At 37.3% G+C, this 21829-nt stretch overlaps 2 protein-coding genes across 4 annotated transcripts; one reads left to right on the top strand and one right to left on the bottom strand.

Moving 5' to 3' along the window:
- Nucleotides 1-2494: 2494 nt before the first annotated feature.
- LOC122061557 (protein-L-isoaspartate O-methyltransferase 1-like) lies at nt 2495-10742 on the bottom strand. Its single transcript, XM_042624872.1, has 4 exons — nt 10491-10742; nt 4726-4996; nt 3682-3846; nt 2495-2967 (listed from the first exon to the last, which is right to left on the bottom strand). The coding sequence occupies exons 1-4, from the start codon at nt 10704-10706 to the stop codon at nt 2717-2719; spliced, it is 903 nt and encodes a 300-aa protein (XP_042480806.1). The 5' UTR covers nt 10707-10742; the 3' UTR covers nt 2495-2716.
- Nucleotides 10743-14179: 3437 nt separating this feature from the next.
- LOC122061552 (protein SIEVE ELEMENT OCCLUSION C) lies at nt 14180-18429 on the top strand. Of its 3 annotated transcripts, none has more exons than XM_042624866.1 (7): nt 14180-14612; nt 14860-14967; nt 15170-15636; nt 15882-15994; nt 16484-16611; nt 16700-17191; nt 17672-18429. In XM_042624866.1, the coding sequence occupies exons 1-7, from the start codon at nt 14448-14450 to the stop codon at nt 18305-18307; spliced, it is 2109 nt and encodes a 702-aa protein (XP_042480800.1). In that variant the 5' UTR covers nt 14180-14447; the 3' UTR covers nt 18308-18429. The 3 variants fall into 3 exon arrangements, with proteins under 3 accessions (XP_042480800.1, XP_042480799.1, XP_042480798.1); XM_042624865.1 differs by having other exon boundaries at nt 14860-15084; nt 15170-15540; XM_042624864.1 differs by having other exon boundaries at nt 14860-15084.
- The last annotated feature ends 3400 nt before the right edge of the window (nt 18430-21829 follow it).

Below are 21829 nucleotides of genomic sequence, written 5' to 3'. Positions count from 1 at the left end.
ATAGGTATAGTAGAATATTTTTTGAATATTTTTATCTCTTCTTATCAAGTTGCTTTTGTCCTAATCGGCAAATAGTTGATAATTTATCATAGCCCATGATATTTTGCATCACCGGTCACATATGAAAGGTAGTAAAGCTGGGTTTATTGCTATTACATTTAATATGTTGATTTCTAACAAAAAAAACATTTAATATGTTGAAAGTTTTTATGATAAGTTGGAGTGGGGACTTATTAGAGCTGTTTTTGAGTTCTTAGGATTTTGACTCTAAGCGGTGTGATTTGATAGGCATTTGATTTCTTCAGTGTGTATTCTATTTAGTTAGAGGAAGTTGTTCTGAAAACACTTAACCTTCTAAAGGGATTAGATAGGGATTCCCATTATGCCCTTTCATATTCATTACAGCTATATACATCTTGTTTAGATATTAGATGTGTCCAGAGATCTTAAGTTATTTAAGGTGTAAAAATTGCTAAATATGCTCTCAAGATATCTCATTTTTTTTTTGTTGATGATACGTTTATCTTTTGCAAAGAAGTAAGAAGGATGTTTTGTCGAATAAAGCCATTTTAGATTTTTTTTTTTCTTCGGATTTATTTGGTCAGCATATTAAATTTTAGGGGAAATGAATGGTCCCTAGTGGCGCAACCCTACACCTAAACATAGAGAACAGTAAAATAACACCCCACCCTCGTAAAACTCAAAAAAAAAAAGAAAAAAACACCTACTCTATTGATGCTCATGTGAACCCTTTTTATTAGCCACCGCATTGACGCAAGGGCCGTATGACCAAGGAGCATTTTTCCCGATTTATAAGAATAGAGTTTTACTTTAATAGGAATGTTTCTTTAAAAGACAAAATAATTTCAAGTAACTTATTGGAAGTTAAACAGATGTTAGCTACGGATGTTTATCTTGGCACTAATCTTGAAGTTGACCAAGGATGTTTATCTTGGCACTAATCTTTTTTATCTTATACTGAAGACGAGGGGTTTACAGTCTATTATTTATTGAGTTGATAAGCTTCTTGTGATTTGGAAAGCCGATCTCCTTAATCATGCATGTTGCACAATTTTTATACAATTTGTCTTATCTACCATTTATTGGATGGCTTGTTTTTCCTTTCGTAAGAGTGTGTAATAAGTTAGATTATTGTAGGACCTATAGGCAGCCCAAGAGGGAATTGGGTATCAGGAAATTATACAAAATTAAAGACCATGTGCACAATCTTTGCAATCGTTTTTCTCAAAGCTTCATTAGATATTAATTAACAAAACACAATAAAATAGTTGGAAGGAAATAAAGAACGAGAAAGTACATACACAAGATTTACAGTAATTCGACACAACCTCAATACCGTCTTATGTCCACTCCCAAAGTCTTCGCAATTAAATTTCCATAATCACAATTTTATTATCAAGGTAAGAAAAACACCATCATACATATCTCCCAAAGATCAACTCACTTTCCTTACAAAGGTAAGAGATGCACCTTCTCCAAGGATCAAAGCCTCAATACCCTTATCCACACAATCACCATAAAAATGATACACAATGGCTCAAAAGCAAAATTATAAGTTACCACTTTCACAGGCTAATATGCAAGGTTTAACTCATTCGATGTTCCACTTTGCTCAATGGTTCATGTTCAATCGCTGAAGTGATTTGTAAGTTGTAGCTTACAACCTATTTTCTCAATTGCTCATGATTTACAAGTTGAAGCACATAGGCAATTAGGTTTTTCAAGATTTATCTCAGCAAAGCTTCCCCACATATTTGCCTATCATCTTTTAAAACCTTTTGAATTCTCAAGGGTGGCTTGATTTGATTATTCTAGTTGAAGCTCCACCACTCCATAACACACTCTCCTGAGCAGCTTGATATGTTCTGGTTTGATGTTTTGGCTCAAGGACATGTTGCTTGAAACCTGTATATTCATTAAAGCATGCAGAATAGTATTTACACAACAAATAAAATGTGATCTCCAAAACATAAAAACTATTTATAATTAAGATATTTCCTTAACATCATTTTGTGCGATTTCCCACAAGGGGGGATCACACAAGAGCTTGTAACTTGATGGATCATTTTCCTGTTGATCTATGCATCTATTACCTCCAAATTCACAATTAACATCATTTTGTGCGATTTCTCACAAGGGGGGATCACACAAGAGCTTGTAACTTGATGGGTCATTTTCCTGTTGATCTATGCATCTGTGACGTCCAAATTCACAAAAGACCTCATGTTTAAACATCATTTTCAGATCTGTGAAGGATTTTTGCCAAAACCACGGTCACTTCGCGTTTTGGACAAGTTTTTCATCACCCAAGTTAAAAGAAAGAATCTCTTTCATCATATATGATTTTAATCCACGGATCTGACCCTCTAGATTCCTTCTTCACAATAAATGAAAGAGAAAAACTCGGTCCTAATTCCTAATGATAACATTTCATGACTCAAAAGATTCTGGCCACCACCTATGCCAAGTGAAATTGCTGCAACCCATCACCTCATTATAAGAGGTACTACTAACTGCAAAACTCAGGTTAAATTAAGTACAACACTCCCACAGCTCAAAAGTTTCTGGGAACCACATACAGCATCTTATATATGTACAAACTTACAGAATTTACAACGGCTTAATTGGATACCGGGAAAGAACATTTAATACCACACAGGGACTGCGGGTTCAGTTACCTCCCCCAAATCCACTTTCAATAACCACGCAGTTGATCTTCTCGACTTGTCAGTGGAACATATCGGACTGATGTTTCAGTCCGGACACTGATTGAGCCATCAAGATTTTTGTCCACCACTTTCAAATCCTGGAAAAGGTTCCCAACTGGAATCACCATTCTGCCACTGGGCTTTAGTTGATCGATAAGTTGTTGTGGAATCTCTGCAGCGGCGGCTCCCACGTGAATAGCATCATAAGGTGCAAACTCTGGCCAACCTAGCCTGCCATCTGTGGCAATGGAAGTGCTATGTTTAAGTTAACAAACTGATCACAGATAATTTACTATTGGCAACTACTATGGCCCATCTAAGGTGGCATATAAAAAAAACTGCCTTACATTACAAATACCTAACAATCAATGGTCACCCACAGCAAAAATACTCTCTTTTGGAAGGCAAGTTTGTGAGTATTAGGTCGTAATTTGATGGTGAAAGGGTTCCCACCCAAAGTATTGAAATCAGAATCCAGTAAACATGATTTGAAGTATCGGGATGATATCAGGTGGACTGCCCAATCTGCAGTTGGGATCAGTGGCCACTGACACGAGTTTTGAGCAGCCTCACACAGGCAAGTCAGAGATTGGATAACTCGTTCCTACATTGGAGGGATCAACTTGATGGGCCGATACAATGCAGTGTGCCACTGACTTTACCAGTAAGGTATGAAGACTCTACTAATTGAGCACATTCAAAAGGGCCAGGCTGCAGTTCAGACATTTTTGTTTTCTATAACTACCTGTACTCAGCCTTATCCAAACTAAAAAGACATTTTTATTTTCCAATCCTCCAAAATAATGAAATTGACAAAATCAGATTTGCAATATGAGATCTCCTAGATCCTTCCCTCAGTTGTGATTCAAATGCAGCTAAAATGATAGATTTGTGGTCAAGAGGTATGTTGTATTCTGTGTTGATTAGATTTAAGAGACAGGTAAGAACATACCGCCAACATGTACAGAAAGGGAACCTCCTTTCAGTAATGGTGCAGCTTGGCTTTTTTGGATATTATTGATGGAAGTGGTGACCAGCTCAGGAATGTGTTCTACACCCACTGCACAACCTTGTGGTCCAACCATCATTGCAAAGCATGCAGTTAAGTACCCGGTCCCTACATAAAAACCAGAGTAAGGAAACAAAGATTTTGAACGATATCTACTGGATGAAACACCCTATGACCATGCATGTAAGACTATGATAATAGATTAATGGCCTAATAAGCAACACAAATTACTGGCATATCAAAACTCCCACCTGACAGATAGCAAAAGGGCACAGATTACCAAAGTAATAATAAACTTGACAGCAAGGTGACTTTTAATTTCAGATAAGCACCATCTTGGGTATATATTGGCTGTTTCCTGCCATAATGGACACATGGTCACATGCTAATAAGAAAAGAGCAGTTTCGCCGTCTTGGCCTGGTTTACCACACAGTACACAGCATATAACTTATGCATCTATGAGAGTTATTTGGCAACTTTCCCCAAATACCACATGGCAGGTAGTGGCAGGCACGGATAGTACCATGTATAGAGACTTCCAAACTCATCCCACCAGTCAAGCTTCAGCCTAGACAAGCATGTGCTAGGGATCCAAAGTCGCAAAAATTACCCAAGATGCCACTTTTGTAATATAGATCTACCGGCATTCTTGTAACTTTGGACTTGATCTTAAGCCTGCAGCAGGCTCGTCAGCCTAGTATGGGCACCTGGAAATGGGTATAAATGTATCTTAGGTTATCCTCTGCTCATGTGAGAATCACACATATTCTCCTTTTGTTTACCTTTGGGGGGGGGGTATCTCTGTTGATGATCAGTCGTAAACATTATGGTTAGATCCGAAGTAGAGAAAGTGCTTCACAAAATGATTCATGGATGACAAAATTAAAACAAACTGTGACAGCTCCAATTGTCTGTAACATGAATATGAGTAGTATGCCAGAGCATGAAAATAGAGTAGTATGAAACAGATGGGGGAAACATGATACCTGAACCAACATCTAATGCATGCATGCCTGGCTGCAAATTCTTCTCCAACAGTTCAAGGCACATGGCATGCATATGAGGTGCAGATATAGTGGCATTATACCCAATCTGTGTAGGGCTGTCAACATAAGCCGGAATTCCATCAGGCACGAACAATCCCCTATCAACACTCTCCAATACTTCTGCCACCTTACTGGACCTAATCACCCCATACTTCCGCAAATTCTCTATTAGAGCTTTATTCTTGTCAATACGGCCTCTAGTCCAGAATTGCTGGAAAATTATTGTCAGGAACTTCAATACAATCTATTACTTATTGTTGGACTAATGTCTAAAACAATAATGGACTATCCAGCTTTTGTTGCTTGAACTGTTTAGAAGAATATATAATGATGTAGAATTTTATGAAGGAACAAATTAGCTGAAACAGAATTTGTATCTAGAAATATGTGAAGTCAAAGAACTCTATTTTAGGGCAATAAAAAAAAAAAAAAAAAAAAAGAACGACAGAAAAATAAGGAAGAAAAACAGAAAAGAATATACCTTTAACAGGGGAAACACCTCTCTCCACATCAAGATTCATTGAGAGGGTTTTAGATGGTGAAAATGAGGAAGTCCTAGAGAGAAATGAGTTGATCTTAAACCATAAGTGATGCAAGACCTTTACCAACTATTTTCTCAATGCATTAAACTGTGATGGGGATGATAATCCAAGTGGAAAAATATGTACTTTCTTATTGTTTATTGGCATCATTTAGACCAAAACTTAAGTAGTGCCCAATCAGACTATCAAACACATGGTATAGGGGAAATACACTAATTCTGCTCAGCTTTATGTGACGAACATACACATCAATGAACTTCATTAGCTTCCTTTAATTAGGACATGGATATGGTATCTCATCTCATCCTCTAGAATTCCCATTTAAAACCCAGTCTAAGTGATAGATAGAACTTAGTCTAGGAGCAAATAGTCTTCCCCTAATTTATACAATGCAATTTTGCATTAAAATACAGGGGGACATGCAACAACAAGTGTAATTTAAGTTTCTAGTTTACTAGCTGATCTTGAAACAAATCCTATAGAGGGCTCTTTTTTTCTTGCTCTTCAACAACAACAAACAAACTCAGCCTTATTCCAACTTAATAGGGTCAGCTTTCTTGCTCTTCATGATTGATAAATAGTGGAAGGCTTTGCAAAACATGCCAAGGTCCAACCTTCAAAGATGCCAGCATGAATTTTCTCTCATTTCCCTGTCACCACTCATTTCAATATTCCATGTTCTTTTTTCTTGATTTCTTTCATCCTTCTCTCCATTCTAGTTACCTACATTCCTTTATTCCGTGCCTCCTTTAAAACAACTATTTCTTGGTGCCTATTTCGCCCAATATCATTTTGTAATCATTCTTTTTTTTTCTTTTCTTTTTTTTTTTCCTGTAGGTGATCATTCATGAAAATCATGGTAAAAAAATAATCTTTTCAACTGTGTTGCTTGTTTAAATCTACTTTTCTTCACAACAGTGAGCCAAGCTATTTGTGTTAAAATTTATTCCCCCAAAAAAAGGGATTCTGTAAAAACCTCGTACAAGTTCAATCCAATTCCCAAAAGCATCAACGGAACCCCTCATTTGGCCCTGCCAAGAAATCCAGTTCAGCCATACTGCCATACCAATAGAAAATGTCAAAATGAAATCTCTTTTCAGCCATCATTGAAGGTTCCATCGCAGCGTCTAAAACCCTTGTGAAACCCTCCATGAACTCTATGTTTGCTGGTTTCCTTGGTCCATCTATTTTTAAACCCAAAACTTCATTTTATTTTAAAGAGATGCAATCCCAAATGAACCATGATATACCTGCTTTGATTATTCTTCCAACCCAAACTCAACACACTACAAACCGTCGTCCCATGCCAGCAGGTCCAGTCTGCATATAAATCTGGTTAATGAAAATGAAAAAGAGGGGCTATGCTTGTCAGAAGAACTTGGTCACTATCTAAACCTAAGAATCACATAGTTTTCTTCCTTACTATCTAAACCTACAGATCCCAACCACTAAAAAGTCACTAGATTGCACAGTGACATACCTAGGCAGCTCATTTATTAGCGGAACAAGGTAAGCCTATCTTGACTATTGTGATATCGAACTAATCTCTTGTGATTATATTAGCATGGGGCTGCTGCACAGGGAGGTATTCACCTGGAATGATGTTCACCGATTTAAAAATAAATGGGGAAAAAGGAGGTGGGTGGGGAAGGGCAAACGAGGCACTCTGGCCACTTTTCATTTTCATTCTTGAAAGTAGAATGGCAACTTGTACTCCCTTAGATCCTGGTAAAAAATATTTATGGTTGAAGCAGAACAAAGAAGGGCTGACAGAAGAAATCTTAAAATATAGATACACCTCAAGATCCTTGTTCTTCTTTTCTAGATTTACCAAGCAAAGGATTAATTAGGTTGCAAAGTGTTTGTCCAGAAGAACTAGCTAATAAAAGGAAGAAAGATAAGCTCATGCCAGCTATTTATAAGTACCGATTAGTCTGAGTTTCAAAAGGTTATCAATAAAACCCACAAAAGAAATGAAAGATCACTGTAGAATAACATTTGGCTTGATCTCCAATAACTGACCTTTCCCCCATAGGGCTATAATGTGAATTACACGGTAAAGTTGATGAAACATTAAGCATTCGCTGCTCAACAGGAAGTTTATTTGCTATTCTCGACAAATGACTGATGGGAAACCATGTCATTCCATTGTCATTCACGTTCTGTTGTATCAAATGAATTTACAAAGGAAAAAAGAAGTTTCAAAATACCTATTTTAGTGTTCCTTGTTTTTGTCTCCCACAGTGTTTGAACCATTGACCATCCTGATGTTGCTTTTTGTAAAGTATAGTAGTGGGAATTGTTTAGTCCCACATTCTTATGGAAGACGGTAGAGACGTATATATTGTATAGGAACTACAATGGAAGGTTTCCTTGGAGGAAAGAGTCGCTATGCTCTCTGGTCTCTAGGGGATTTGGGGTCAGATTTTACACACACACAATAACCCGAGTAGGGCTGAGTCGTGGTGTTTAATCAGCAGACATCTAGAGGAATGAGTTTAAGGCATATGACACAAGTCATGTGATGGACGCATCCTATATGAGAGGGGATCCCAGGTACTAAGTTCAAAGGGTAAAAACAAAGTCACCAGATGACTTGTGTGCAAGGATTAAAGTATCGGTATCGGTCGTCGTATCGGTCGGCCAAAATTAAGATACGTATCGGAGGGTATCGTATCGTATCGGAGATACACTAAGATACGCTAAAGATACACACATAAATGGATATAAAACATTTTTTAAACACTTTTGCATAAAGAATTTGTTAAAAAAAGCTATTGATAACATGTATTATGCATAAACACTAAATTGAGGGTATCGTACTAAGAATTCAAGGTCTATAGTTGTCCCATAAATGTAAAATTCTTGTCCCCAACCTTGATTTCCACTTTAGTTAGGGAAAAATATGGCTGACAACAACTTTGGAACAAAAACCCTTCAAAAAATTGTTTTTTTTTTTCTGAAAAATTATCCATATTGGCCATTATATGACCGTAGCACCGATACGTATCGATACTCACCGATACGTATCGATACTCATCGATACGTACCGATATATATATATATCGATACTCACCGATACGTACCGATATATATCGATACTCACTGATACGTACCGATATATATATCGATACTCACCGATACGTGCTGATATATACCGATACGTACCGATCGATACATACCGATACTCACCGATACGTACCAATACATACCGAAACGTACATTTTACCTCAATTTTATATTTTTCATAGAATCGTATCGAGGCATGTCATATCGTATCGATGTGTATTAGTGGTGTATTGATGCATATCGGTATGTATTGTAGGATATATATCGATACGAAATGATTTAAAAAATTCAATGTATCGTATCGGTGTGTATCGTATCGGCCGACTAAAATTAAGATACATATCGGAGGGTATCGTATCGGTATCGGAGATACTTAAAACCATGCTTGTGTGATACTACTATTTTTGGCTCATTTTGATTAGACAAAAAGACTAACCGCAATGAAAGGAGGATAACCTATGAACTCTTAATCAGTTGTAGCTTATAAATGTGGGATGTGTTAGCTGTGGTGCACGTTATGGCCTGACCTAAGTGGCATAGGAATTGTGGATGCTTCCGATGACAATTTTAAAGGCAAATTCTCTAAGCGCTCATGATTTTGAGATGGGGACAAGGCAGGTTCAAAATGACCACATATTCGAAGGGGACACTAGTAAGGTCGAATGCTAGGATCTGAGGAAAGGTTCAAGAAGTATAAGTTCACCTATGCTCTGTAGCATGGCTTGTTAGACCTAGGGTATATTCATTCAAGTTCAAAAGACATCTACAATTATGCATCCTAGTATTCTTATGTACTCAATCACTTCATTTTGTTTAGCCTGTATTTTCTCACTTGTGGGGGAATAACTTAAACTAATTTACAAAGGAAAACGAAATTTCAAAATACTTCTTTTAGTTTCCCTTGTTTTTCTCTGTCACAAGGCTTGAACCATTAACCTCCTCCATGTTACTCTTTGTAAAGCAAAGTAGTGGGAATTTTTTAGTCCCACATTGCTTATGGAAGAGAGTAAAGTATATAATGGGAACTATAAAGGTAGGGTTCTTTGGAGGAAATACTCACTATGCTCTTGTCTTGGGGGGGGGGGGTTGAGGTTGTTTTCATACATTGTGTGCCAGGACAGGGCGTGACGTGGCATGGCAAGGTCTCAGTGTGTGTGAAGTTTTTTTTACACTAGATTGGACTTGTATCTTTTTTCTCTTTTACCGATGTCTGATAGGTACGTTCTAATGTTGAAAATGACTTTTTCAACATCGGATGAGAATCATCCTATGTGTTACTGATGTCATAAATCTTTCGTTACGCACCGTCTAGAATGCTTTGGATACCGGTAACAACTAATTTTCTTGTCTTCTCTTTGTTGAGGACATATTTTTTTACCCCCTTTGTAGAGGTGTTTTAAGGGGCATCTCTCCTCTACACATAAATAAAGTTTTTGACACTTCAGACATTCTAAGTGTTTTATTACCCCTTTCTTTCTCATTTCTCTTTCTATGATTTTGCCTTTTGCTTATTGTTTTGAGAGTTCCTTTTGTTCCATTCTTTTGGTTGGGTGAAGACAACCTTAGTATGTCCCAACATGGCCCAGTAAGTGAGTGCAACAACTATTTGAAGGCCTAAGGAGTTTTTTATCTTGGAGGTCGATTCACTATTACCCATATTACACCATTGGGGGTGGTACTACCATCTTAAGAAGAGTGATTGGTGGCATGACTTAGCCCCACCAAGTGTTCGTGGTTCTATTCATGTTTCAAGCTCTCCTATACGTGGTTGAGATAAGTTCTGCATTCTCCATTCATCTGATTAAATCATCTTTCTAGTAGAACACAAATTAAATTTGAAGAAAAATAAAAGGGCAGGTCGAACAGAACCTTCATTTTCTTTTAATAACACAGACTGCTTAATCAAGAGCCAATCACTGTACGTACCTGTATCATTCTTTTCATAACAAAATCTATCAAATAAAGCCAGAAGGGATGGAAGGCAGAAGAACTTAGTTTAAAGCAGAATTCTGACGATAAATTCGATAAAGAAAACGAAAGAAAGTATTAAAAGAGAGGATATACTATTACTGAGGAAAGAGAGAAGAGACATACCTCCATTGGTAACAAAAGAAAGTTTCCAGTGCAGAAACTAGTGTTAGGAGACGAAGACGGCGAGGGATTGAGATGAGCTGAGAGGGTGCCGACGAGGGGTGGAGGAGGGCGGCGATGGAGGGGGCTAAAGTTCAGTAGCTGCTTCAGAGGCGCACAATAGCGGCAACCAGACGCGACCATGGAGGGCTTCATCCTTATTCTCGCAGGTTCTCCCATTCACTTTCTCACGCTTTCACTTCATGCGCACTTACACGAGGCAGACACATCCACCTGATTTCACACGTGTTGTAACCATTTTGGTTTCTTTGATGCAATGCCTGTCGTAACATAAATAATCGCTTATCGGCATTTCTCAGTTTTCCCGGTACGTTCTAGAATGGAAACATCTTAACACTAAGAATCTGTTTGGTTGCAAAGGAAGTAAGAAGAAAGGAATGAAGGGAAGCACACAGATTTCAAAGTATTTAAGCACCGTTTGATAATGTTTCTGCTGTTTCTATGTCTAGAAATAGTAAAAACGGCTTTTCAAGTTTTGAAAAATAAAAACAGATTTTTTGATGTTTGATAAATCTGTTTCTGGAAATGTTTTTTGTAGACATAATGCCACTAAAAAACCCAATAGTATCATCAGATGCCCAAAAGGGAGAGAAGGTTTGATTGCCATTTTTTTAGGTTTAAATAGTTGAGAGATTTATCCAGCACAACAACCTTTTTTTTTTTTCTCTCAAATTTGTTTCTAGAAACGACGAAACAAGTCAGACTTGTTTCGTCAAAGTCTTTTCTAGAATTGTAAATAATCATAAATTTTTATTTATATTTATAGAAATGGGTGAAATATAACAACTTTATCAAACGCTTTTTAGGTTGTTTCTCCGTTTTTTAAAATAAGAAAATACATAAACGAAACATTGTCAAATGGTGTCTAAGATGTTTTTTGCTTACATATTAGCACTTTGGAGTCCCCAGAGAGAAATGGGGATTTAGGTAGTCTTAACAAAATAAAGAAATTGACGCAGTAAGATGTATGGGGATTAGATCTCATTTTTGTACTAACGATTTTCGATTCCACAAGGTAAAGAAATTAACACAATAAGATGTAAGGGGATTAGATCTCATTTTTGTACTAACAATTTTCAATTCCACAAGCTAGAGAAATTAATTCTAACTCCAATGGAGAAGAAGAGGGAACAGAGCTAATTGGATTCTTAAAATTCAAGATGATCTTTATTTTATCCAAAACGACCTATACATAAGAAGGTCAGGTTACAAAAGAAAGAAAATCAAAATAAATCAAGTAACGAAATAGGATTGAAAAATAAAGTAGAAAACTAAGATTTCTAGATGACACACAAAACTTTGAAGAACAAGTACACCCTCTAAAATGTGGGAATTTGATCCCCGAATTTATGGTCCCTCTTGAACAACTTTTATTTTATACAAAAAAACATTCGTCACTCCTTTGCTTTTTCTTTTTCCATAAACAGATTCACTCGTTTGCTTCTCTTTCTTTTTCCTCTTTTTTTTTTGCTAACGACGGGTAGGTTTGACTAGTCCTGTGGACCTATACTGACCCCACAACCAAATGGACCAGATCATACTTGGGTTGAGTGAGAACCATTCAACTTTTACCGAAAGTAGTGAAGAACACTAAACACCGTACATGAGTGGCCCAAGGTATGCCTAGTGGAAATCGACTTAGGACATCCAAGTTTACAGCTAGTACCAGCCCAGTGAGCCCACCTACCTAGTTTATAAATGGAGTTTGTAAATGGGTTGGAGGTCACCCAGTTCATCCCAGCCCAGTGAGCCCACCAACTATCAACCCCTGTTTTGTTGCTTTGATTCTTGACAAGAAATGATCAGGTATTCCAATTGTTTCAGTGGCTGTCTTCTAGTACTCCATTCAACGCTGCTCTGTCTTGTTGGGGAAACGATCTAGGATATGTTTGGTTTGTAAGAAAAAAATGAATAATAACAATAATAATAAATAAATAAATAAATAACGAAGAGGTAATGATGAATGAGAACAAAAAATTAAGTGGTCTTTTCTCTCTCTCTTTTAATTTTTTATTATTGCAAAACAAAGTAACAAACAGAAAAATGGTTATTTATTTATTTATTTATTTTTTTTAATGATGAATCAGAGAATAATGTTTTCCTTCTCCACAACGTTGGGTTCAACATTCTCTCATATCTTATTGGTCATGGTTATAAATGTTTTCCAAAGTTTCATCTAAGGTTTTTAAATGCCTATGCTTAGGGGATTCTTCTTTCCCATGGATGAAAGAGAACTTGACTCATTCTTTAGATACATAATCTTCAAACGTTGAACTAATGAAATCAACAGAGGAAACGTCCTCAGCAGCTCCTTTTTGTTATAATAATGAACCTAGATTCAGTAACAGTTTATGTATCCCAAAAGGAGTAAAGTAGAGATGCCATATCGAGTAAAGGTTCATATCAATGGAAAAAAGGGAGACATAGATCATATGACCTCCCAGGGTATCTAATTAATTAATTTGTATACTTGGTCCCCACTTCCAAACGAAGCAATGAATTTGTAAATTCGAAAGTACTTTAGCTGGTGCAATTGAAGTTTCAAATGGGAAACTTTTTTTTCAAAGGGGAAACTGATGGGCTATGTTTGGTGCTCCTGAAAGGATTTCATTTTGAATTCCCATAGCATGTGTTTCCATAAAAATGAACCCAGCACAACATATATCAATAAATCTAAGATGTACAAATGAAAAGCCAAGTTGGTGGCACAAACCCTAATCATGTTTAACAGCCTCCTCTGGATTTACATCACTGGCCTGACTAGTCTAGTGGGTTCATATTGACCCCACAACCACATGGAAATGGTCATGTCATACCAGGGTTAAATGAGAACTATTCAACTTTCATCAAAAACAGTGAAGAGCACCAAACACCCCATGTGAGTAGCCCCAATAAGGTAAGAGGAGTCGAACTTAGAACCAAGCATTTTTTTAGTTTGTTTTGTAGCAATTTTTAGTGGTAGGATGTTGTTGGAAATAACCACGTAAAAAACTTTAGAACCTTGGATGCCTTCATATATAAATCTCCATCATTTTCATTTTCATTTTCGACAGATGAAAATGAGTCTAGTTTTCTTTGGAAGACCAAATCTGCAATCAGTAGGGGACAAGCACACTGCAATTAAGCAGTAAAAAAAAAACATTGAAGTAGAAGAAAGAGCAAAGCATTTATTCTTAATTGCTCATAAAGCAAAAAAAAGGTAAAAGTAAAGTTCGGATAGTGATATAAAGGACAACTTCAAGGCAAATCAACATGCTATGGGAATTCAAATGTACTAACAATCTTCAATTGATCATTGTTGGGCACTTTTCCTCTCAGATATGTGAATCAATCACAATCTTATGTGATAAAGATTTTCATAAGGAAGAGAAACTAAAATTCTCTATGCTGAAGGTGCTTGGATCACTTCACTTCACTGAGTTAATCAAGAGCCCTTTTGATTCCCTAAACATAATTAGACTAGAACCATAGTACTATTTCTCTTTGGGTGAGGGATGGGCTAGGGTCATACTTTAAAAAAGTATACAATAAAAAGGACTGGTGAACAAGGCCTCATATCTTGTTATTCCTGTCTTCTACCCAAGGGTAATAGAATGGCAACTTTCTTTCATCCTCCCTGGATTTTCTCTGGACTCACAGATCAGTAATCAAGAAATGTTTTAAACTATTATGAACACTAGAAGAATCTAGTCCACACAGATAATGCAGGGAGTTTTAAGTTACATATTAACAGATGCATACATGCCCAGGAACATAAGGAACAAATATTTATAAGTAACTTTGATCAATTTAACCAAAGAAAGTAGATTCATCTAGCTTTACTCTTCTATGAAGTCAGTTATAAACAAGGACACATGCCCGTGTGTTATTTTCATGAATTAACTCATTCTCTTTCTGGCCATGCAGTCGGTCCGTTGTCCACGTCCCCAATGTTCTTCATCATTAGCAGAAGATGTCCTGGTGAAGAAGATTCTCCTCACGCATGATCCTGATGGTCATTGTGTTGATTCTGAGTCGCTGCTTCAAATGATGGAAAATGTCATGTATTATGCTACCACATCAAATGTACTAATATGATCCTCACATTTGCATGTTCTTTAATGATTTTGTGGGTTAGTTTTTCTAAATATTGTGGTAATTCAAAGAAAACTAAGGCTGCCTGATGATCTAAGAACCTAGAGGAGACACATTGATCTGCTTTATTCTTTCTCAAACAATGCACATAAGTAAATTGTACATAACAAATATACTAGTTAATCAAAGAGAGTAAGCATGGGCTGTCCCTTAATTACCTCCTCATGCTATGTTTCAGGTTTCTAGGCTAGATCTACGAGCAATTGCGATAGAGAATTTATGGAACAGAGTAGTTGGTTCACATGAAGTACCTCTCTCAGATACCATCTATGGGATCTCACATGAAGCACCCCTCTCAGATACCATCTATGAGATCTCACATGAAGTACCCCTCTCAGATACCAGCTATGGAATCTCACATGAAGTGCCCCTCTCACATACCATCTATGGGATCTCACATGAAGTACCTCTCTCTCTCTCTCCCTGTTCCACTTCCCTTCTTATCTCTGTCTCCCTTAGAAACTCATTACTACTTCTCAATTTTGCAGATATTCTTCTCAATTTCACAGATATTGTGCAAATGCTTTGAAGATGGAGACTTGCAGGCAAGAATAATGGATGTGTTTGAGTTATTGGGAAGTTATTCATGGGATGCGAAAGTGGTTATAGTGCTTCTAGCTTTTGCTACAAAATATGGGGAGTTTTGGCTAATTATGCAGCTCTGCCCTCTCAATCCCTTGGCTGTATCAGTTGCAATGCTTAAGCAACTGCCTGGTGATTTGGGTGCCTTCAAGCAACAGTTCAAGGCTTTGACATTGCTTGTTAAAACTATGTTGGAAGTGACTAAATGTGTCATCGAATTCGAAGGTCTGCCACTGCAACATGTAAAGCTGGAGGCTGAAGCAATGGTTGCTACAAGGTCTCAGATCTATAGAGCAGCCTATTGGGTTATTAGAAGTGCATTGATCTGCTCTTCTCAAATCACAGACTTGGTGGCTACCAAAAATGAGCAAGAGCATGTTCTTTTCCCTTCATCCTTTCTAAACTGAGAACATGGTCTATTTGATTTTCTGTCATTGCTTAAATTCAAATACTCAACTCCTCATTCAGGAAGACAGAGAACATTTATCATTTGGTTATTGAGTATTATTCATGTCAAAATTTGTGATCTCATTCATGTCAGCAATGGAACAGTTCCCATTTGATGATTTTATTTCGCTTAATTAACAATAGCATTTTTTTTTGTGCAACACTCTTCAGGCACTCAACATCAACCACCATTGCAACATGGGAAATTTCAAGTTTGGTCTATTGGGTAAGCTGCATCCATGATAACCTTAGAAGGCAGGTGGATTTGTGCCACAATCAGATAGGTTAGTACTTGGGATGATTTAGAAGCTCTATCATCAGTAGTGATAGATCATGAAACTCTCAATTCAGAATTGTATTTGCTCTCTCTGAAACCATGGAGGAGCTAATGAATAAAACTGAATTAGGAATTTCTATACAAGAGATCTAATAGTAAACATATACAAGTGTCCTATTCAAAACACAACTCAAATCCCTCTCAAGAGATTGCATGTGATATAGCTCAATAGGTAGGGTTGTTGCTTGTGACTAGGTGCTTTATGGATCTCAAATCTGAGTACCATGGCCCAAAGGACCCACCTGCCTGACATTTACAATATTTCTAAGTATTAATAAGAGACAAAGGAGGAAGGGGAGAGTTATTTAATTGTTACATTAGAATTGATCTCTAGATGAATCCTCATATGCTCTGGTTGATTATGTGTGTATGGTTAGGATGCAATCCCTCTCTCTTTGTTTATACTGATCCCCTTCTTTAATTGTTTGGCTCACAGAGACAAAGCTGGATAGGAAGCTTTCAGATCTCTTTAAGGAAACCCATGATGACAACCAGGAGATACTTAAGAAGCTATTTGCACTAGAAGATGGCTTCCAACTAAAGCATGGCTATACACAAGCAAAGGTCTGCTTATATTAGGGGTGTGGGTAAAGGAAGCTCATTGATGTTTTAATTCTAACTTCATTTTCTAATTCGATGTGATTATGTTCAGGTAAAAGTGTCTGAGCTAAAAAATAAAGAAGTAATTCTCTTCATAACAAAGCCTAAGATAGGTTCTGTAGAAGATTTGTTATTACTGGTGCAACAAACATATGATCATCCTCAGCAAAATGAGTTTAAGAGACAGTATGAGATCATATGGGTCCCAATCCCATGTTCCTGCAGATGGAGTGATGTGGAAGAGAAAGAATACCATCAATTCTCTAATGCCTTACCATGGTATTCTATATGTCAGCCATGGAGACTTAGTGCAGCAATAGTGAACTATATCAGAAGAGAGTGGCATTTCATGGAGGAACCATTGATGGTTGTGTTGGATAGGTTTGGGAGGGTAAGCTCATCAAATGCAATGGATATGATATGGATATGGGGTGGCCCCAAGGCTTTTCCTTTCTCAGTTGCCAGGGAACTACAACTTTGGGAAGAAGCAAGATGGTCACTGGAGCTTCTAGTGGACGAAATTAACTCCTTGATGTCCTACTGGGTATGCTTCTCTCTCTTAAAACCTCTCATCTCTCTTATCATTTATCACTTATTTCGTTTGTTTGTTGAAGAATAAGAAATGAGAACATCCTATGAATGTTTTCAACTAGGATCTAGATGCCTTTCCATTTCTGCCTACAATCACAATCAGCAAAAAGTACCAAAATTCTTAAGAAACGAATGAGGTATAATGAATGTTTTATTTTTCTAAAATGAAATAAAATAGTGTCAGTTCCTCCCAGCTGTAGGATGCTCACTGCCATTCACTGTCAGTCGCAGAGGATTTGAGTCCATGTCTCTCCTACTCACCCTAAAAGAGGGCTAATGCTGGGAGTTCAATCAGACATTGGCTGCTAATTAGCCTACATGTCTCTCCACCTATCATTTCAAACTTTTATAATGCTAAGTTTACATGGTATCAGAACGGGTTTTCACAATATTCATGTGCTACACCTAACATCACAGTGATATATGATCTCAGGTAAAACAGGGAAGAACCCTATGCTTATACGGAAGTGATGATCTAGAGTGGATCAGAGAATTCACTCATCTAATGAAGGAGGTAAGAAGTGCAGGTGTGCAGCTGGAGCTGGTGTATGTTGGTAAGAAGGACTTTGATGAACATATAAGGGATATCATAGATACAATTACCAAAGGAAATCTAGGTGGGTCTCTTTCCTACCTAAAGATGCACTTCTTTTGGCTTCGTTTGGAGAGTATGAAAAGATCAAAACTGAGGCTAGGAAGGACTAGCGATGCTGATGGTGTCCTGAAAGAAGTGGATTCTTTGTTGAGTCCAAATGCTAGTGTTGATGGTTGGGGTGTAATAGGAGAAGGGTCATCCACAGATTTTATGAAGTTAGGAGGAAAGCAACTCATCGAATGCTTCAAGCTTTTCCAATTCTGGGGGAATGATATAGGGAAGATGGGTTTCTTGGGTGCAATAAGAAATGCTCTTGAACCACCATCACCACCACCCCCTGTGGTCAAGGACCCTTGTAACCGCTCTAGTGTCATTCCTTATATCGAAGGCTTAACCCAAGGGACTCAGGTTTGTGAAGAATGTAAGCGTCCCATGGAGAAGCAAATATTATACCAATGCCTTGTGGCAGAGTAGGGCTTATCTGTATATGTATGCTTGAACTCCAGGCTATGTTATTTTTGGTAAGAGAACTCTGGCTTTGAAACCATAACGAAAATACTAATCTCACTAGCTTTGACTGTGAAGTCACCATCCAATCCCATGTCAGATAAAGTTTTACTTATATTTAACCCCTTCTGTTTCGTACTTTACATGATTTTTGATGCCTGAGGTCCTTTGTGTATACATTCTATAATAAGCCTTTAGTACTCTTCACTTGATCTGAAAAAACCAAAGATTACCATGTAAGGATGTTGATAACTTTGTAGCTAGCTTTGGATTTTTAAATACAATCTTTTCTTTTTCATCAGAAATTAAAAAAAGCAACAAAATGAAGTCTCGAGTTCCAGTATCTTGGCTGATACCTTCCCCCTCACCCTTCTATAGTCTTTTAAGTATAAAAATTTCATTTTCCTATGCTTTAAATTTGTCTTGCAGCTAGGGGTGTCAAACCCTAAACTGAACTGGTAAAATTGGCTGGACCGAACTGAAAATAGCCCAGATCAAAACGAACTGAAGCCTTATTTGTTCAGTTTCGGTTTGGAGTGTTGCAACCCCAAAACCAAACCGAACCAAAAACTGAATGAACCCAAAACCAAACCAAAATCGACTCAAAACCCAAACCAAAACCAAAACCAAACTGGTAAGAAACCAAAAACAGTCCAAAATTCTTTAGAAAAACCAAATTTTGCATAGTTTTGTATACATTTGTATGGAAAGTCGAATCCAAACCGGACCAAATCGAAACCAAACCAATTACAAACAGAAATAAGAAATGAAACCAAACCGAAACCAAATCAAAATTGGAATTTCCTTGTTGGTTCGGTTTTAGTTTCAAAATTTTCACACCGAAACAGACTTAACCCGGACCGATACCAAGCCGAACCAAACCGTTGGCACCCTACTTGCAGCTAAACATATAGCCTATCTTATTAGTGCTCATACATGTATTTCTTTATAGATCAGGAAGGGTAAGATCAACTATAAAGCATGATAACAAGATTTTGATCATTGTTTATTTTTCCCTAACCAAACAGATTCTTAATGAGAGCAGCTAATGCTCAAGCCCTACGTAAGACAAACCCTTATGTCCTTCACTGTTGAGTAGTTTTTTTTCTTTTTTGGGGGGTTTGTGGGGATGGACTCAAATCCTTTGCGTTGAGCAATGAATGACAATGAGGATTCAATGGCTGGGAAGGTCCAGCCATGCATCCTATCTGTTGGATCCTTACTGCCGCTCGCTCACTGTCTCTCCAAGTATTATTTTTGTGAGGGAAGAGGACGGGCCTGAATTGAGAAATTAGTGAATTTGAAAGATTTGAACCAAGCCCAGCCCAATTTGGTTTGGAGTTGAGGTCGACTTCAGCCAAGGGCCTGCATTAATTGTTGCTAACTAGGCGAAGCCCAATCGACATTTTTAACGGCCGTCCTTGGGCTCACCTTTTGGGCCTACAAGTTGTTGGGCTAGTTCAAACGATTAATCGAAATTGTTAGAAAGGGTCAATTAGGTTCGGAGAGCCTGATTTATTAGCTCAGACATAGAGCTCTATTTGGTTGCAAGGGAAGTGGCAAAAGGGAAGTGAAGGAAGGGAACTGTTTACTCTTCTTTTTTTTTTTTTAAATAAATGCACATCCCTTGCAACCAAACACATAAAATGAATATCCCATAAAATACTTTTCACATCTCTAAGAAATATTTACATTTCCTTGTAACCAAACAGAGAAAGAAAAAGAAATCAGATAAACGAAGACCGGGCCGCTAGAGAAAAAGAGCATAGTGCAGACTAGGTTTGTAACTCAGGTCGAGTGGGATTAGGATTGATTGTTTCCAAGATGGATATGTTAGAATGGCCTTCAGAATGTTTTTCTCAGGATCTCTCTATGAAGGTTTGAGAAAACGGAATTAGATTCAGGATTTGTCAAGGCCAATACTGATCTAATCCTGATCTGGTTTGGCAAATAGAAATACCCCTAGATTCAAATACAAACTTTTTACTTTACTCTCTCTCTCTCTCTCTTTTTTTTTTTTTTTAAAGTTTTATCCTTTGTTCGTATCAATCAATCCACTAATATAGTATTGGCAAATCGATCAAGGTCGATACTGATCCAATTTGATTTGGTTCCTCAAACTCTGCTCTGTATTCTACAATTTTGAGCTACAGTTCCAAGCATCAAATGAATTACACAAATTTGTTGGTTTCTACTATTTATTGTTAGAATTTAAGTTTCAAACTATGGTCAAATTAGTCTTTTTAAAATGATCATTTTGAATTTAGTTTTCCTCATCAAAAGTGTCTTTTCTTTGTCTTTAAGACTTGTGGAGGTGTAATGAAGACATCTCACAATGTTAGTTCCGCATTGGTTTGGGAGGAAAGAAAACTTGGACATATGTAGGATTGTTTCTTATGGAAGCAAACCCTTTAGAGAGGAGCTTTCCTTTGTCATGTGTGTCTGTGTGTGGATTTCATGGGGTGCTTTTGAATCGTGCACGCACGTTAAGCCAAGCTGGTTCAGGGTCAAGTACAGGTGTGGGTTAGTCAAAGAACCCACAATTCGAATTCAAAGGCCTACACTCTATAAATACTGAACTATGGTTCTGTTTATAGATTATGCACATCCTACTGTATATGTTGTTCTATATGAAATGCGTACATACATACTATGGGAAGTTTATTGTTTATTGCTTATTGCAAGTGTTCTATTCCCTATTTTGTACTTCTCTCTTCGGTTCTATTGGATTCTTAAGCATTACCTTTGGACATACCTGTTAGAATCGCTTATTGGAGCGCACCTTAAGTGATAGAGAGTTGTTTTATTTTGCAGGTGATGATGTACGGTCAATAGAACCGCATACGTATATGGGAAGTTCAAATACTTTAAAGAGAGTAATTCGACTCAATTCTACATAAGTTAGAGGATTTCTTCCCCTATTTTAGAGGATCAATTTGAAAAAATAAGTCAACTTTCAATTTAAAATTATATAATTTTTACTATCAATATCTTATACCTATTGCCTGAACTATTGCTTACAATCTTTAAGGTATTTGAAATTAGGTATCATAAATCCAAAGAAGTTTTGACTTCAACCAAGGCATCAAAGGATAGCCCAACCCAGTCTGTCTTGGGTTGGCATTATATTATGATCCAACCATGAACAAGCCCACGGGCTGAAGTGTTAAGTTGAAAGTTGAAGTTTGTTATTGAGAAACATCAGGTTCGGGTCCAGGTATGGGCTCACGGGTCACCATGTTTCACGTTGCTGAGGTACAGTTTGACAGGTGGCAAACAGTGAAAACTGCCAACTTTAAGAGAAAAGTGATTGGTTATTTCCACAGAGTGGAAAAGGAAAGATAAGGTTGGTGGGGTCTACCAAAAAGCTGAAAATGAAAACCATATCCTACAGAGTGGATAAGGAAAGATAAGCATAACCCATCTGGAATTACTGCAACTAGCTTTACTTTGTTCCTATTATTACTTTTTTATTTTTTTGGTAAAAGT

The sequence above is a fragment of the Macadamia integrifolia genome, chromosome 14 (assembly GCF_013358625.1).
Source record: "Macadamia integrifolia cultivar HAES 741 chromosome 14, SCU_Mint_v3, whole genome shotgun sequence".
In the NCBI taxonomy this organism is placed as follows: Eukaryota; Viridiplantae; Streptophyta; class Magnoliopsida; order Proteales; family Proteaceae; genus Macadamia; species Macadamia integrifolia.
Note: the sequence above shows the minus strand (reverse complement) of the source record. Positions and strands in the feature narration are given on the sequence as shown.